The sequence below is a fragment of the Ceratotherium simum genome, chromosome 23 (genome assembly GCF_057802395.1).
Source record: "Ceratotherium simum simum isolate JZ-2026a chromosome 23, ASM5780239v1, whole genome shotgun sequence".
Lineage (NCBI taxonomy): Eukaryota > Metazoa > Chordata > Mammalia > Perissodactyla > Rhinocerotidae > Ceratotherium > Ceratotherium simum.
In genome coordinates, this window is record NC_141922.1 from 672,461 (window position 1) to 688,464 (window position 16,004).

Here is a 16,004-nt window from a genome sequence, read left to right on the forward strand (position 1 = left end):
CCCACCTGTCTACCTACCTAAGGAGAAGGGCCGTGGGCTGGCTAGGGTCTTCCCTTCTCCCCACACCCCACCGCCGTGGAAAGCCATGGGCCCCCTCCTGCCCCCATAACTAAGCAGCACAATAACCGACTTAGCGAATTCAGGTAGAAGAACGATTAGGTAGCACCTATTTTGTACTGACTCTACGAGTAGGGCCCGAGATGCGGGGGCCCTCGGGTGGGGGCTGTGGCCGCCGGCCTGCCCTGCCCCCACCCCGCCTGCGCCCCGCCGCCTTGTACACACTCCCACCCGGAACAGGCCGGGATTTTTACTCGGGCCGCGCCCCTCTTCCGCCCCCGTTTGGGGCTGGGCCGGCCGGACAGACGGACGGACGGACAGACCTACTTCCTAAGCACAATAGCACCAGCTCCCCGGAGCGCCGCACCTCCACGAGGAGAATAAATGCCACTCTTGATAGAACTTGGAGTGTCGGGCTGATGTATCCAGGGCTGGGCCCGCGCTGCAGGGGGCGCTGGTGACATCTGGGGGGCATCTTCCCGGTCCTGTCGCACTCTAGAGGCAGGGCGGGTGCAGGCCCAGCGCTGGGAGTGGCAGCCTGCCCACGCATCCCTGGGGTCACGTCGCTGCTTTTCGCTAGCATTTGCCTGTGTCCCCTTTTGCAAGAGGGCTGTCCTCTTCCACCCAGGTGGGCCGGCTTGGCAGACCAAGCCTCAGGAGCCCCCCCCCGAAGGCAAAGCAGTTGGCATTTCTCCTGGGACAGGTGAATCTTCTCTGTGCCAGGAATTGGGGGAGCTAAGGGACTCCAAGCTGAAGTCAGGCCCAACCCAGGACTGATCTAGAATGTCCAGCACCTCACCCTGGATCCGGACCTACTGGGGCTGTGGGGAGCCTTGCATGCTCCGGTCCCGCCTCCCAGCCATAGGCCCCGCCTCTCCCAGAGGCCCCGCCCCCCCTACGGTACTGAGGCTCTTCCTTATTGGTGCGCTCACAGCCCGTGCCTTCCCATTGGCTCGCAGCCCTGCTCTCCTCGCTCTCAACGCCAGTGCCGGAACCTTGGCTCGCCACCACCTCACCCCCGGCCGGACCGGTCCTCTCTGCTAGTCCCCGCTCCACCCTAGTCGCCTCACTCCTGCTGCTACTTGCCAGCTGACGGCTTGGAGTTGGGACGTGGACACAGGCAGCCGCCTCCAACACGACCCTTCACTCTTCATTGGCTACTGGGCTCAGCCTCTCCAGGCCTACTGGTAGCCTGAGCCGTCAATCTTCTCCTCTGCCCATCGCGTGCCAGGCTGGGCCGGCCCTCTAGTTCTTCGCTCTGTATTGGACTACAGCACGGCCAGAAGGCGCGCAGCCGCACGTGGGCGCCCCTGCGGGGCTTCCCGCACCGCCTTGGAGAGAGGGTGAGGAGGGAGTGGCAGCACCCGTACGTTCGGGGCTCCGGAGGGGACCCTCTCTTTCGTCCGCCCTTCCTGGGGATCAGTTCTCAGAAAGGCCTAGCTCAGTCTGGCAGATGAACAGACGAACGTTCTGGGAGACTGGATAGGAGACGGGGCTGGTCCAGACCCAAGAGGCCGGGCTGCGTTGGCACACGGGAGGGGCTCTCCCACCCAGTCAGGGCGGCCCTTTCAGCAGGCTGCTCGAAGACACCTGCCAGGTAGGGACGCCAGACTGGCATCAGCCCCAGATGGCCCCATGGCAGCAAGAACCTGGGGCCCAGGTGCCATCGTGGAGGTGGTGGAGCAGGGGTGAGCCCGGCAGAAAGGCAGTGGCCAGTCCATAGGAGAAGACACTGACCTTAGGCTGAATCTCTTGGTTTATTTGCTTCCAGAGAGGCGCTCTTCTGGGTCCTGCTCAGCTAATGGGTTCTGCTGCTAGAGGTGTTTCTTGGGTAAACCAGGCCCGAGCCCCCGGTGAACGCTTGCACCCTGAGATCCAGGACGCTCATACTCCATGCCCTGTGCAAGAATCGTGTCAATCGAAAGTGTGACTTGGACTTGCCTGCCTGCGAGTCACACCCTGCGGTTGTTACGGTGGATTAGTTGCTTCATTTAACGACTGGGAGATTGCAAAGACTGTGCAATGCTCTGGGTCCCCACGATCTGGCACCTCAGGCTCGCCACGCCCTTGCAAAACTGGCCCAGACCGGGGAGGCCCTGCAAGTCTGTGGAGGTGGGCAGAAGGGGGGCTGGGTGGAGGGTGCCAGCTGGAACGTGGCTACTGCGGGGGAGCCTGCACCTTCGCCCTACCCCTGCTGGGCCCTGTAGGGGGAGAGTTGGCTGTCCTGGGAGTTTGCGGGCAGGGCAGGTGTCTCGGAGATGCAGGATGGGGCCTTTCTCTTGCTCCATCCTCAGGCCTGGTGCTTGTCTGAACAGCCTGTTAACTTGTAAAGCCTCAAAAGGAGTTTATTCGAGAGTAGCCAAAAGAATTGCAATTCGGGATATGCACATGCTATTTCAACCACAGACAAATCCAGAAAACAAAGGAGGGGATCTGCCTTTCTGGAGAAAGAGGGGGAGTAGGGAACGGCTGTTCTAAATGAGAGGAAGGGCTGTTCTAAATGAGAGTCTACCGGGGAAAGTAGCAGTTCAGGGCGGCACGGCTTCTCATTGGCTGGGCTGTTGCCGGCTGGGGAGGGAAATCTTCCTTCATAGTAAAGTAGTTGTACTTCCTGTCCGAGATGCAGGCTCCTCTCTTCCTGGTTGGTGTAATTGACGATGTGTGATGGGGGTGAGAGCTCCCTCTACAGGCCTTCCCGACTCAGTTTAGTTAACGTTTTCTTTTTTTTTTTTTTTTATAATTTTACTTATTTATTTATTTTCCCCCCAAAGCCCCAGTAGATAGTTGTATGTCATAGCTGCACATCCTTCTAGTTGCTGTATGTGGGACGCGGCCTCAGCGTTGCCAGAGAAGCGGTGCGTCGGTGCGCACCCGGGATCTGAACCCGGGTTGCCAGCAGCATAGCGCGTGCGCCTAACCGCTAAGCCACGGGGCCAGCCCAGTTAAGGTTTCTTTTAATTTCCGCAAACCTAAGCCGAAGAAAAGCAGGCGCCTGCGGTGGTAACCAGAGGGCTCGCGGAGCAACTGTGCCGAGAGATGCGCGCTCGGGCACCAACGCACTGGGTGGTGGGCGAGGCCAGCCCCCACGGACAGGGCCCCGCCAGCCGTGCGCGGCAGCTACTGTAACCGACGAGCCGTTTCATAAATAACCCACATCCCACATTCCTGCGCCTGGGATGAGGAATGACGAAACCCTGTGTTTAGAGAGTGGGACAAGGGCCAGGAAAGCGATCAGGGGAGGAGCGCAACTGCTAGGAAGTCGGGAGTGTTCCGTGGAGAGGCCGAGGCCCGCGGACAGCGTTGTCCGCCACCAGCTGCATGCCCCCGTACTTCCTCCGGCGCGGGGCGACTACGACTCCCAGGGTGCCCCGCGGTCCCTCTCGCCCGCGTCGACCACGACTCCCAGGGTGCCCCGCGCACCGCGACCGCGGGCCAGTTAGCAGCTTCCGGAGCGACGCAATCGGGATTCGTGGCCGACTCGGCGGGCGCGCGGGCTACGGCGGCCGGTAGGGGGCGGCGGCGGCCGTTGGCCAAGGGTCCTGAGGCGGGGCCGCGGGCCTCGGGCTCTGAGAGGCCGGCGGGCCGCGACTCGGCCGCGGGAGCGTGCGGGCTGAGGCCATGGGCGACCGCGGCAGCGCAGGCGGCTCCCGGCGCCGGAGGACAGGGTCGCGGCCCTTGAGCCAGGGCGGCGGCGGGCCCGCGGCTGCAGAAGAGGAGGTGAGGGACGTGGGCGCCGGGGGGGACGCCCCGGCCCCGGACAAGGACAAGGACGGAGACGCCGACGTGGGCAGCGGCCACTGGAATCTGAGGTAGCGGTGCGGCCGACTCCTAACCTCTGACCCTTGACCCGGGCCCCCGCGACCCTCCCCGGTCTCCCGGGCGTGGCCGCAGCAGCGCGGGCTCCGGGTCCAAGAGCCTGGCCCCAGGACCTCGCGTGGACAAGTGTATCCCCTGGGTCCCCGCGGGGAAACAGAGGCTTAGGGGTGGAGGGTAGCCTGCCAAGGTCACCCAGGTGGGGGCGCTGAGGGGGGCCGGCAGCAGCCCAGCTTCCAGACACCCCCGACCCCCGACCCCCGCCCTGCAGGTCCTCCAGTGGATCCTGAGGCTCTTTCTCTGGGTGAGCCAGGAGCCTGGCCTCTAGGCGGGCTGGTTCCAGCCATGCCCAAGTGTCTCCTGTCTGGAAGGAGATGGATGAGATCGGGAGGTTTGTCCCTCCTGATGAAGGGAGGGGAGTCTCTCCCGAGGACTATGAGGGGTGCCTTGGGGGTAGGGAAGGGTCCCAGAGGAGGATGGGCTAGCTGGTGAGGGGGCCCGCAGGAGACTGGACTGTCTGAGGACAGGGGCATGGGACAGTGTGAGAGGCTTTCTGGTTCCTGCAGACTCTTTCAGAGGGGTCTTTACAGGGGTCCCTTCCCTTCCTGGCTCATTCATCCCTCACCCAGTCCTTGGCTGGCCTGGGGTCCTGCTTAACAAATGCCGCTGTAGGGAGAGTTGGGTCCTGTGTTGGGACTCACCCTGGTTGGAGTATAGGAGAGAGGTTTGAAGTAGGCACACCCACAGGTGGGTGCTCCCCTTAGCTGAAGGACTGACAGGAAGGAGTGGGGAGAGCAAGCCGTGGCTGATGGGGAGGACCTGGCCCCCCTGGGCGTTGGCTCCCTCCTCCAAGCTGGCTCCAAGCGATGTCTTTACCACCCTCCAGCTACCCCCTCCCCTTCTGGCCTTCACCCTGGCCCAGGGGCTCTTGAGCACTCTGGCTTTGGGAGCAGCTTCAGAGCTAAAGGTTATCAAGGGAAGTGGGCAATTGGTCAGTTGGTTGGCAAGGATTTGCTCTCTCAGTAAACAAGAACTGAGGCTTTCTTCACCATGCGCTGTGGGGAGGGGGTGGGTGAGGGCAGCTGGGGTACAGGTACTGCAGGACTGTCCCTGCTCTTGGGGTACTCACAGTCCACCTGGGAGATAAGGTAATCTCAGCACCGAGCAAAGGTCAGGCACGGAGTTTGGAGTTCATGAAGGAGTTGGTGCAGGCGCCATGAGGGAGGAGAGTGGTTCTGCTGAGAAGGATGCTTGTTTCCTGTGGGCCTGGGTGGTGCTGAGGGAGGCTGCAAAGGACAGGAGGGTCCTAGAGTCTTCTCTGCTAACTCCCCAAGACACCCTCTTCAGGAGGCAAGGGCATGGCTAGCATGATCTCCATCTTGAGGGGATGGGAACCAGGGTCCTTTGTGTGAGATAGGAAGTGCTGGCTTTGGGCCAAGCTGCCACCCTGGGATGGACAGTCACTTTCCTGCTTTGTGTGGGCCAGGTGTCCAGAAGTCTCTCCTGTGCTCCTGCTAGTTTGGCCCAGTGAGTGGGAGCCCCGTCTGCCCATTCTCGAGGTCTGGACCCCTGGGAAGAGGAGCAGTAGATGGCAGGGATGGGCCTGCCCAGGGCTGGAGGGGAAGCTAGCCATCACCGTCCCTTCCTGGTCTCCAGGATATGCAGACTGTGTGTGTTTGTCCCTCAAGCCCAGATGCCACAGGGTTTGGGGTCCCCTGGGGCTGCCCCCTCCTTGTCATCTCTCCACCTACTTCCCTTCCCCACTGCTTGTGGCCTTTCCTCCCCGTTCCTCCTGCTACCCCTTCCTACACTTCCTGCTCACCTTGGCCTGGGCAGGTTGGTCAGGCTCTGGCTCTAGGTGTGAGCTCATTTCTTCCGGACTGTGGCAAGGTGTAGCTGTGGGGCAGGAAGGAGAGGGCACCCCTTTCTGCTCTTGCCTTGTGGTTCACTCCTTTCAGGTGCTCCACATACTCCCTCATGCCCGGGACGCCTGGGTGCCCTCCGGCCGTCGGTTCATGGGCACTCCAGGTGGGACCTTCTGGTTGCGGGGCTTCCCCAGGGTGTTGTCCCTGTGGTGTCCTCTGTCTCTCCCTCTCTAGCAGGGCCTGAGGATGTGGGGAGCTCACTCAACCACCTTGCCCCCCAGGGCTCGGCCCAGAGGCTGGGTGTGCCGAGGACGGGGACAGCTGGGAGATGAGCTGGCACTCTGCCCTCTCCTTGCTCTGCTTGGCCCTGGAGCTGGACCACGTGGTCCACACTTGGGGGCTGTGCTTCTGGGCGAGCTTCGAACCTTGGCAAGCCTCGGTTTCCCTGTGTGCCCGCCTCCCAGTGCTGATGTGAGGGTTGAGGTGATACATGCGATAAGTTAAAATGGCCCTGCTAGCTCGGTGGGCCTGGGGAGCCGATGTGGGACTGCTGCAGGGCACAGAGGTGTGAGCGGCCCCTGCAGTAAGGGAGAGGGTGACAGACAGCTCTGGGCATGGTGACCAGATCTTGCCTCCATCTACCCTCTGGTCCACTGCTGCTGACTACACTGTCAAGGCTGGAACTTTATAGGTGTTGGTGGACGGTGAGCTTCCTCCCCTGGGTCAGGGCCTCTGACCTGTGGGTGAAGGGGGCTGCCTGGGGTTGGGGGTCTTCAGGAGGCTTGTGGGGAGGGACATGAGAAGTGGGTGTGGATGGGTTGGGGAAGACCTTGGAAACCTGACAGCAGGGATCTGAACGAGCTTTTATAACGTCATTTTGATGTCAGATTTGGAAAACGACGCCCTTTCTCCACTCCTGTTTTCATCGTAGAGATTGCCACAAATAAAGCCAGCATGGTCTTCTTGGTGGCCCAAAGGGGGCAGGGGTCACACTGTTGTGAAACAGTCCTCTGGGTGCGCTGAGCCAGGCGTCACAAGTGCAGACAACAGTTGGCAAGTTGTGGTACGAGGCAGCTTTGGGATGGTTCCAGTGAAAGCAAATGGGCTGAAACTTGGCGGAGGGGGCTGGGGAGGCCCAGTCCAGCAGACTGACCCAGAGACTGTCCTCTCTGGAGAGTTGGACCTTGGACCCCTGCTCACCTTGCGGAGAGGCACGTGCAGAGACTCAGGGAGAAGAGGGCCTTGGGAGGAGATCACAGCCTCACTGCAAGGCCAGGACAGACCTGGAAGGTGGACACAAGGAGGCCAGGCCTGCGACAGGGAGAGGCAGGTGGGCCACGTGCGGTGCAGACCTTGGTCTTGGGAGACAGAGGTCAGACCTGTCGGCAGTGCCCTGGCTATAGTGCTGAGCAGCATCCCTGACCCCTCACCTCCTGGGTGGGGCCGTCCGAGTGCTGACCCCAACAGTAGCCAGGCTTGCCCCTGAGGTGGGGCCAGCCCTGCGAGGGCATCTGATGGGGCCCGCTTTCCTCACCCAGGTGTCTCAAGAGGTGGAGGTGTGTGTCAGCAGGAGGGTAGGGAGGCCCTGGCCTCACCTCTTACAAAACTGGAGGCCTTGCTCAATGCTGTGTAGGGCTTCCTGAGGCAGGGCTGCAGCCTGTGAGTGAGTTGGGGGCCAGGTCTGGGCCTTGCCCCAGCCATGCTGTGGCTACTCTTCCACCTTTGCGTTACTCTGAGGATCAGGCAGGGACACGAGGGTCTGCTTACGTGTCCCCCACCCCAGCACTGGGTGGGAGCATTCACGGGTGGGCACTGAAGGTGCCTCTGCCTGCTTCTGCTGGAGACCTTCCTGCCATCAGGCGCCCAGCCCCTGAGGGAGCTTCTTTGGGCCCCCTCAGCCCAGGCAGGAACACAGCACTTACCCTGTGGTTGAATGGGGACAGGCTATCATTTCTCAAAAACAACTGGAGGGGCCGGCCTGGTGGTGCAAGCGGTTAAGTGCACGTGCTCCGCTGTGGTGTCCCGGGGATCGCCGGTTTGGATCCCGGGCGCGCACCGACGCACTGCTTGGCAAGCCATGCTGTGCCGGCGTCTCACGATCCTGGGCGCGCACCGACGCACCGCTTGGCAGGCCATGCTGTGGCAGCGTCTCATGTAAAGTGGAGGAGGATGGGCACGGATGTTAGCCCAGGGCCAGTCTTCCTCAGCACAAAAAGAGGAGGATTGGCAGATGTTAGCACAGGGCTGATCTTTCTCACCAAAAAAAAAAAAAAAAAACAACAACTGGAGACCACACACGCAGTTGGGGGTCAGGCCCCTGCCCCCAGGAAGGCGCACGTCAGGCCATGTGCTCAGCTGGCCCTTGGCCTGAGGCCCTGTGCCCACTCCGACCTTCGTGGGCCAAGTGTGGGGAGGAGGTGGTTTGAGGTGGGGGCCCCTTGGCTTGCTGGGTGGTGGGATGGGCTGACTGAGCAAGGCAGATTCGCCCCTTGACCCACCTCTGTCCAGCATTGCCGAGTGGGCCCATAGATCCCTGGGGTGGACTCCTGTGAGCCCATCACGGCTCCATAGCCAGTGTGCGTGGCGGCAGCCAGAAGCCTCTGGGAGTGAGGCCAGGCTCCTGGCCTGGGTGCTCCAGCCCCACCTAGCCCTGGCCTGGGCAGGGCCGGCTGTGCTTGCTCCTATCTGTGGCCTGCCCCCCTGCCCACTGTCTGGAGGAGCAGGCCTGAGGGTGGTCCTGAGAAGTTGGCCCTGCCTGGCCCCTCTCTGACTGTAAATGGGTAGTAGGATGATGTATGGGCAGAAGAGAGGGTTGGGGTGGGATACCGATCACGGCTGCTGGACCAGGATGGACTAGAGTTGCTCAGAGTGAGGGGCTGGGGCCTGCCCTGGGCCCTGAGGCTGGCTCCTGAGGAGCTGGGCTTGGCTGCATTCTCAGGTATCTGCCAGGGCCCTGACTTGCCCATGGACTTGGAGGCATGGGCCTGTTTTTAGCCCTGCCTGGGGGCTGGGGTGGGGCCAGCCCTGCTCTGTTGGTGCCTGGTCACGAGGATGCCTGTCTCTTGCCCTGCCAGGTGCCACCGCCTCCAGGATTCTTTGTTCAGCTCTGATAGTGGCTTCAGCAACTACCGTGGCATCTTGAATTGGTGTGTGGTGATGCTGGTGAGTAGGATGGTGTCTGGGAGCAGGTGTCCCTGCGGCGAGGTAGGGTTCAGCCCGAGGGTGGCTTTTGCCTGGGCACAGGCTCTGTCCCCTGGAGGAGAGGGGCCGGAGCTCGTGTGGCTAAGTATGTGGGACACAGGGCTGGTGGAGAGTGAGTTGTGGTGGTGGTCTCTGCAGCAGCCACATACTGGGGCTTTCGTGGGCTACACACTTGACGCTTGTCCCTGTTGAATCCAAGGAGAGGCCTGCAGAGGGTAGTGTGGGAGGCCTTTGTGCTGTGACCTGTGCCTAAGGAACACGGGGGTCTCCCCAGTGGCTTTGCTGGGTGGGTGTGGGAGAACAGAGAGAAGGAATGGACAGTCTGGGTGGCTGGCCCTGGGTTGGTAGGCCATGGGCCTGTGGATGGGGTGCTCTGTGGGCACAGGGCCTCCTTGGCAGCATGTGTGAGTGGTCTTGGGGGTCCAAGAAGAGTTATCTCTGCTGTACCCGAATGGCCCTTGTGGGCGTGGAGCCCTGGGCAGGCCCTGCCTGAGGGGAGCAGGGGTCAGAAGATGGCTGTTGGGCTCAGCAGGCACCCGGCTCCTCTCCCTCAGCCTTGGTCGTAGGCACCCCTCAGCAAGGTGATTAGATGGAGCCCCTGCCTCCACCTGACCTTGTAGCTTGGCTGAGACCCCTGTTTCTGGGTCCTGGTACCTGCTGGCACCTTGTGGGGGTGGGGCCAGCAGCCTTGGTTAGAAGCAGCTGGAGTCCAGGGCTCAAAGGGGCAGGCTGTGGGGTGGGGCAAGGGAAAGGGCCTGACTGGGCCTTGCTGATGTGGTCCGAGGGCTTTGACCCTTGCCTAGACGCATCTGTGGGTGCGGTTCCTGTGGCTACCCATGTGTAAGGGGCCCCAGACACGCCCACACACTCCCTGCCTGTGGTCGGTCCCAGGAAGCTCCCCAGGGAGGTGCAAGGAGACACACAGCCTGGTCAGTAAAAAGCTGGGTGGGCCGGCCCCGTGGCTTAGCAGTTAAGTGCGTGCGCTCCGCTACTGGCGGCCGAGGTTCCGATCCTGGGTGCGCACTGACGCACTGCTGGTCCGGCCATGCTGAGGCGGCGTCCCACATACAGCAACTAGAAGGATGTGCAACTATGACATACAGCTATCTACTGGGGCCTTGGGGAGAAAAAGGGAAAAAAAGGAGGAGGATTGGCAATAGATGTTAGCTTAGGGCCGGTCTTTTTTTATTTTTTTTTTAACTTTTTAATTAATTTATTTAATTTTTATTAATTTTTTTTTTGTGAGGAAGATCAGCCCTGAGCTAACATCCTTGCTAATCCTCCTCTTTTTGCTGAGGAAGACCAGCTCTGAGCTAACATCTATTGCCAGTCCTCCTCCTTTTTTTCCCCCAAAGTCCCAGTAGATAGTTGTATGTCATAGTTGCGCATCCTTCTAGTTGCTGTATGTGGGACGCGGCCTCAGCATGGCCGGACAAGCGGTGCATCAGTGTGCCCCCGGGGTCCAAACCCAGGCCGCCAGTAGCGGAGCGCGCACTTAACCGCTAAGCCACGGGGCCGGCCCAGGGCCGGTCTTCCTCACCAAAGAGAGGAGGATTGGCATGGATGTTAGCTCAGGGCTGATCTTCCTCACAAAAAAAAAAGCTCGCTGGGCAAGCGGACAGTGGGCCAGACACCAGCCCAGCCTCCAGATGGTGTGTCCTTGGTCTCTAGAGGCCATTCCTGGCTCAGCCTGGGTTTGTAAAGAGGCAGCGGTGCTGAGTGAGCCCCCGGCAGCCTAAGCAGTACTGTCTGTTCTTCTGCAACTCACTGGGCCTGACTGGCCCTTTGGCGCAGCCCCAAAGCCTTTCCCCTGCTTCTGGTGCTTCCGCCACCCCTCCCTGCAGGAGACGTGCATCCCGTGCTCGGGGCTGCCGGCTGTGTTCCTTCTGTGGTCTGGACGTTGAGATGGGCACTGCTCATTAGCAGCTCCGGCTCCTGCCTGCTGTGGGCTCTCAGGACAGGCCACGTGTGTCCTGGCAGGAAGCTGGTGGGTCAGGCTTGCGCATGGGGGAGGTCAAGGATCAGGGCCCCTGCATCTCTCAGCTTGTCACCGCCTCATGAAGGCTTCTGTGACCACCCAGGTAAGGGCCCCCACCACAGTCCCCTTGCAGCGTCATTTTCCACAGAACCTACTACGAACCGTGCGCAGAGGCTGACTCGGGGCACTCAGCAGAGTCTGTGCCCCATGGGATAGAGGTGGAGGTCCCTGTCCTGCAGAGGGAAGCCAGGCACCCAGTCCCAGGCTAGAGCCAGGAGCCCCTTTTGATGGAGGCTCTGTCCTTGGAAGCTGTTTGGGGGCCAAGTGCCTGTGCTTGGAGAGCTGCAGGATCAGCTGAGGCGGGGCAGGGGTGTGAGTACTGGGTGACCCAGCCCCTCAAGACTTTGGCCACCTTTTCTTCCCACCATCCCCCAGAGTTTGGACCCTGGGCGCAGGTGGGAAGCTTCCTCAGGCAGGTTTGGGCTTTGGGGTTATCACTCTGGACTTCGGGCCCTCACCAGCTCAGCAGGATGGCCAAGGGCTGCTGGGCAGTGGGTCTTTTTCTGCTGCTGCAGACATAGGCATCTGGCAGGTGCCTGGTGTGGGGGTTGGCTCCCTGTCTCCTTGGAGTGAGGGGGCAATGCTGAGGGACCTCCTATCCCTGCACTGGTGCGGGGCGAGAAGGGTGGTGAGTCTCGGAGCTTGGTGTGGAGGTTGGAAAGGCTGGGCCTACAGGACTGAAGCTGCCGCCTCGACCCAGGGCTTCTGCCCCGACAGGTCCTAGGAGGAGCTGGGGTGGGTGCCCCGTGGCCAAGGCTGATGGACTGTGCCCCTTTTCTCTCTTGCAGATCTTGAGCAATGCACGGTTATTTTTAGAGAACCTCATCAAGTGAGTGTCTTCACCAGGGCCCTGAGGCCCCGCCCCACCTGCTCAGGCTCCCCCATAGGTGCTCATTCACCTTCCATCCCCAGGTATGGCATCCTGGTGGACCCCATCCAGGTGGTGTCTCTGTTCCTGAAAAACCCCTACAGCTGGCCCGCCCTGTGCCTGGTTATTGGTGAGTTGGGTGCAGAGGAGAGCCTTGGGTGGCGACAGGGCTGACGGGGCCCTGAATCTGCCCTCTGGCACTTCTGTCCCCAGTGGCCAATGTCTTTGCCGTGGCTGCATTCCAGGTGGAGAAGCGCCTGGCAGTGGTAAGCAGTGCCCTCATGCCCCATGCCTGGCCCAGAGGTCTGTTCTCCTCACCAGGCCCGGGCTTAGGGCAGGGCGCCAGCCATCCGCTGTTTCAGGCTATGTATGGCTTTCTTGGGAGGGGGTCTCACCCCAGGCCTGGTGGCCCTTCCCCAGGGAGACCCTTTGCCCAGAGAGTGGGGTCCCTGGCTGAGTGCCCTGCTCCCCCAACCCACTGCAGGGTGTGCTGACGGAGCAGACAGGGCTGCTTCTGCATGTGGTCAACCTGGCCACCCTTCTCTGCTTCCCGGCGGCCGTGGCCTTCCTGCTGGAGTCCATCACTCCAGGTGCACCCCCCTATCCCACCCCTGCCCCAGCCTGTCTTGTGGGCTCGCAGGAGAGACCCAGGCCACGGGCTGCCCCTGTGGCCGTGGCTCTCCTGTGAGCAGTGTGGGAGGGCTGTGGCCTGAGCCTGCCTCTCCTGCAGTGGGCTCCATGCTGGCTCTGATGGTGTACACCATCCTCTTCCTCAAGCTTTTCTCTTACCGGGACGTCAACCTGTGGTGCCGAGAGCACAGGGCTGCGAGGGCCAAGGCCAAGGCTGGTAAGGGGCTGCCTGGGGCTGGGGCCACCGAACCTGCCCTGTCTGCCATGGGGCCAGGCCTGGGCAGTGGCATGGCCTCACTCTCCCCTCCTGTTTGTAGCTTCTGCAGGTAAGAAGGCCAACGGGGGAGCTGCCCAGCGCACCGTGAGCTATCCGGACAACCTGACCTACCGTGGTGAGGACCGTGCAGAGGGCTTAGTGCCAAAAGGCAGTGGGGGGACAGTGGGGGCCAGGCCTCTGCCGGTGCAAGCCCCACCCCTCCCATTCCAGATCTGTACTACTTCCTCTTTGCCCCTACTCTGTGTTATGAGCTCAACTTTCCCCGCTCCCCCCGCATCCGAAAGCGCTTCTTGCTGCGGCGGCTCTTTGAGATGGTGAGGCTGGAGGCTGAGGGGGCAGCAAGGGGCTGGGGGGCTGCCAGGCACTGGGGGGGGCTCAACCTGTTACCCTCTGATTTCTCCCCCAGCTGTTCTTCATCCAGCTCCAGGTGGGGCTGATCCAGCAGGTACGTGGGCTGGGCTGGGGTGAGGGGGCTCAGTGTAGCCAAGGAGCTGACGCTGTCCCCTCCTTTGCAGTGGATGGTCCCTACCATCCAGAACTCCATGAAGCCCTTCAAGGTGAGCGGTCAGGCTTTCCTGTAATGGGGGAGTGGGGGTGGGGCACAGCCAAGGGAGCCAGCTGAGCCGTCTCTCTGCAGGATATGGACTACTCACGCATCATTGAGCGCCTCCTGAAGCTGGCGGTGAGCAGCCTGGGCAGGTGGGGAGGGGCATGAGAGGGCAGGGGGGTGTTCTGGAACCTGGCATCCGGCTCCCCCACAGGTCCCCAACCACCTCATCTGGCTCATCTTCTTCTATTGGCTCTTCCACTCCTGCCTGAACGCCGTGGCTGAGCTGATGCAGTTTGGAGACCGGGAGTTCTATCGGGACTGGTGGTGGGTGGCCTTGGGTGTGGGCTGGGGGCTAGGGTGGGTCACGGTGCAGTCTGATCACCTGCTGTCTCCTGACCCCCAGGAACTCTGAGTCCGTCACCTACTTCTGGCAGAACTGGAATATCCCTGTGCACAAGTGGTGTATCAGGTGGGCACGGGTGTGTGTGTGTGTGTGGTGTGTGGGGGGCAGGCAGCTTTGTGTTTGTGGACCTGGGCGCCTGTTGCATGGCCTCTTCCCTCCACAGACACTTCTATAAGCCCATGCTCCGACGGGGCAGCAGCAAGTGGGTAGCCAGGACCGGGGTGTTCCTAGCCTCGGCCTTCTTCCACGAGGTCAGTGCTGTGGGCGTGTCCTGCTTCATCCTGGGGTGGTTGTGGCCCTCAAGATGGCTGACGCTCCTCTCCTACCCCAGTACCTGGTGAGCATCCCCCTGCGCATGTTCCGCCTATGGGCCTTCACAGGCATGATGGCTCAGGTGAGCATCCCCCACCTGGCCTCCTCACCCGCCCTCTTCCCCATGCCCCGGGGAGCAGGCAGCCCTGTGGTCACTATAGCCAACTGACCTTGGTCCCGTGTCCCCAGATCCCACTGGCCTGGATCGTGAGCCGCTTCTTCCGGGGCAACTATGGCAATGCAGCCGTGTGGCTGACACTCATCATCGGGCAGCCAGTGGCCGTGCTCATGTACGTCCATGACTACTACGTGCTCAACCACGAGGCCACGACAGCGGGGGCATGAGCTACTCTGGGGCCAGCCCTCTTCACCGCCACCTTGCCTCGTCTGCCTCACTGCCCATGGCCAGAGCCTGCCGCCGCCTGTGTACTGGGGAGAGGGCCTGGCTGCCCATGCCTCCTCCTGGGATCCAGGAGGCCTCTCTGCCCCTATGGGGTTCCCTCTTGCCCCCTCAGGGATGGCAGATGGGGCATAGGCCAGTTCCAGCGCCCTGGGAATCCATGCTGATCCTGCCCAAGGGTCTGAGGGTGTCAATAAAGTGCTGTCCAGAGTGACCTCCCTCAGCATGCTGGGGGCACAGGGCTGGTGGGAGGTGATGGCCCACACCACATGGGGTCCCCTAGGGTGTGGGGGCAGCTGCTCCCGGGGGCCTGGGAGAAAGGGCCTCTTCCCCCAGGCTGCACTGTGGTGCTCTTGGGAGGGGAATCTGGGTCCCATCGGCCTCCCCCGATGCCCATGCCCCATGCCCTGCTGGGGTGCTGTGCCCTGGGAAAGGCTGCCCAGCTACAGTTGGGCAGGGCATGGCCAGGAGGGGGAGGCAGTGCCCTCAGTGGTGGCATGAGGTGAGGCATGGGTTGGGGGTGAGGTGTGGGGAGTTGGAGGGAGGCACTGGCAGTCAGGCAGACCCCTTGCCCCATGCCATGGCTGACAACCCTCACTGCCTAGAAGGGCTCAGCTGTCAGACTTCCTGTTAGGTCACTGCTGGTTAATCCTATGTGGGGGGCAGGGGCTTTGAAGAGGATGCCTAAGGACCTAGATCAGCAGTCCTGGGCAGGGGTTGGAGGCCAGGGCATGGAAGCTGGTCAAGGATCAGGACCAACTGGTAGAACCAGCTAAGGCTCCATGCGCTGGTGGGCAGAGGCTCTATAACAGGGCTGCAGAGGTCATGGGGGCAGAGTCCATGGGCTCCTGGGGAGCTGGGGCAGCCACATGCTAGGGTGTTCAACTGGCAACTGGGGGTGGGCACAGGGCCTTGGGGTGGAGGTTCTGTGCCCCTTAGATGAGGGGGGCAGCCTGGCCCAATCCTTGCCCGGGATCTCCCTCTCACTGGCCATGGGTGCCTGCCTGAGTGTCAGCGGTCTGCACCTCCTGGGTGCCCCTAGCCTGAGACCTGCCCCTCCCTGGGGCCCAGGAGGATACCCCAGCTCCCTGGGGCTAGAGCCTGCCTGCCCTGCTCAGCCTCTAGCCCTTCTGCATCCTCAATTCTGGCACTTGGCTGGACAGTCCACACAGTGCAGCCTGAGTGTAGCCCTCAGGACACCTTGCTCCCAGACCCTGCTACCTGCTAAGCCTGACAGGGAAGTTGGGGGGCAACCCTGGGCCCCCATTCCCACCTCATCCAAGGTGGGTCAGCTCTCTGGACTGAAAACCCAGAGGCTGTGCCAGGCCAGAGTGTGCCCTGACACAGCTGTAGCCCAAGGTGGGTGTCTGAGAAGGTGCCTGGGTGGTGGTCTCAGAGCTGTGCTGCCACTGCACAGACCAAAATCTGCTCAACCCCAACTCCTCACCTCCTCTAGGCCATGGTGGTGGTGGGGGGAGGGGGGCTACCTGGGGGTGCCTTTGGACCCCAGGGTGGAGGCAGTGTGTCCTTGGCCCCTACCTCCTGGGCAGACACCAGCATGGGCTCTGCTGAGGTTGTTGAGTAGTGGGT

The 16,004-nt window shown here is 61.8% G+C and overlaps 1 protein-coding gene across 5 annotated transcripts; it reads left to right on the forward strand.

Moving 5' to 3' along the window:
- Positions 1–1,134: 1,134 nt before the first annotated feature.
- Positions 1,135–14,628, forward strand: DGAT1 (diacylglycerol O-acyltransferase 1). 5 transcript variants are annotated; one of them, XM_087447256.1, is made up of 18 exons: positions 1,135–1,400; positions 1,829–2,169; positions 8,810–8,897; positions 11,763–11,803; positions 11,887–11,972; positions 12,056–12,108; positions 12,327–12,432; positions 12,573–12,689; positions 12,790–12,864; positions 12,960–13,063; positions 13,156–13,194; positions 13,265–13,306; positions 13,387–13,431; positions 13,511–13,623; positions 13,703–13,768; positions 13,866–13,953; positions 14,034–14,096; positions 14,204–14,628. In XM_087447256.1, the coding sequence occupies exons 3-18, from the start codon at positions 8,892–8,894 to the stop codon at positions 14,357–14,359; spliced, it is 1,200 nt and encodes a 399-aa protein (XP_087303382.1). In that variant the 5' UTR covers positions 1,135–1,400; positions 1,829–2,169; positions 8,810–8,891; the 3' UTR covers positions 14,360–14,628. The 5 variants fall into 5 exon arrangements, with proteins under 5 accessions (XP_087303382.1, XP_087303384.1, XP_087303381.1 ...); XM_087447255.1 differs by lacking the exon at positions 1,135–1,400 and adding an exon at positions 1,415–1,654; XM_087447258.1 differs by lacking the exon at positions 1,829–2,169.
- The last annotated feature ends 1,376 nt before the right edge of the window (positions 14,629–16,004 follow it).

Coding starts and splice junctions, on each gene's coding strand:
- DGAT1 (XM_004443011.3), top strand. CDS start 3,676: ATGGGCGACCGCGGCAGCGCAGGCGGCTCCCGGCGCCGGAGGACAGGG. Junction 12,433..12,572: donor GCTGGAGTCCATCACTCCAG/GTGCACCCCCCT, acceptor CCTCTCCTGCAG/TGGGCTCCATGCTGGCTCTG. Junction 13,624..13,702: donor GAGTTCTATCGGGACTGGTG/GTGGGTGGCCTT, acceptor CCTGACCCCCAG/GAACTCTGAGTCCGTCACCT.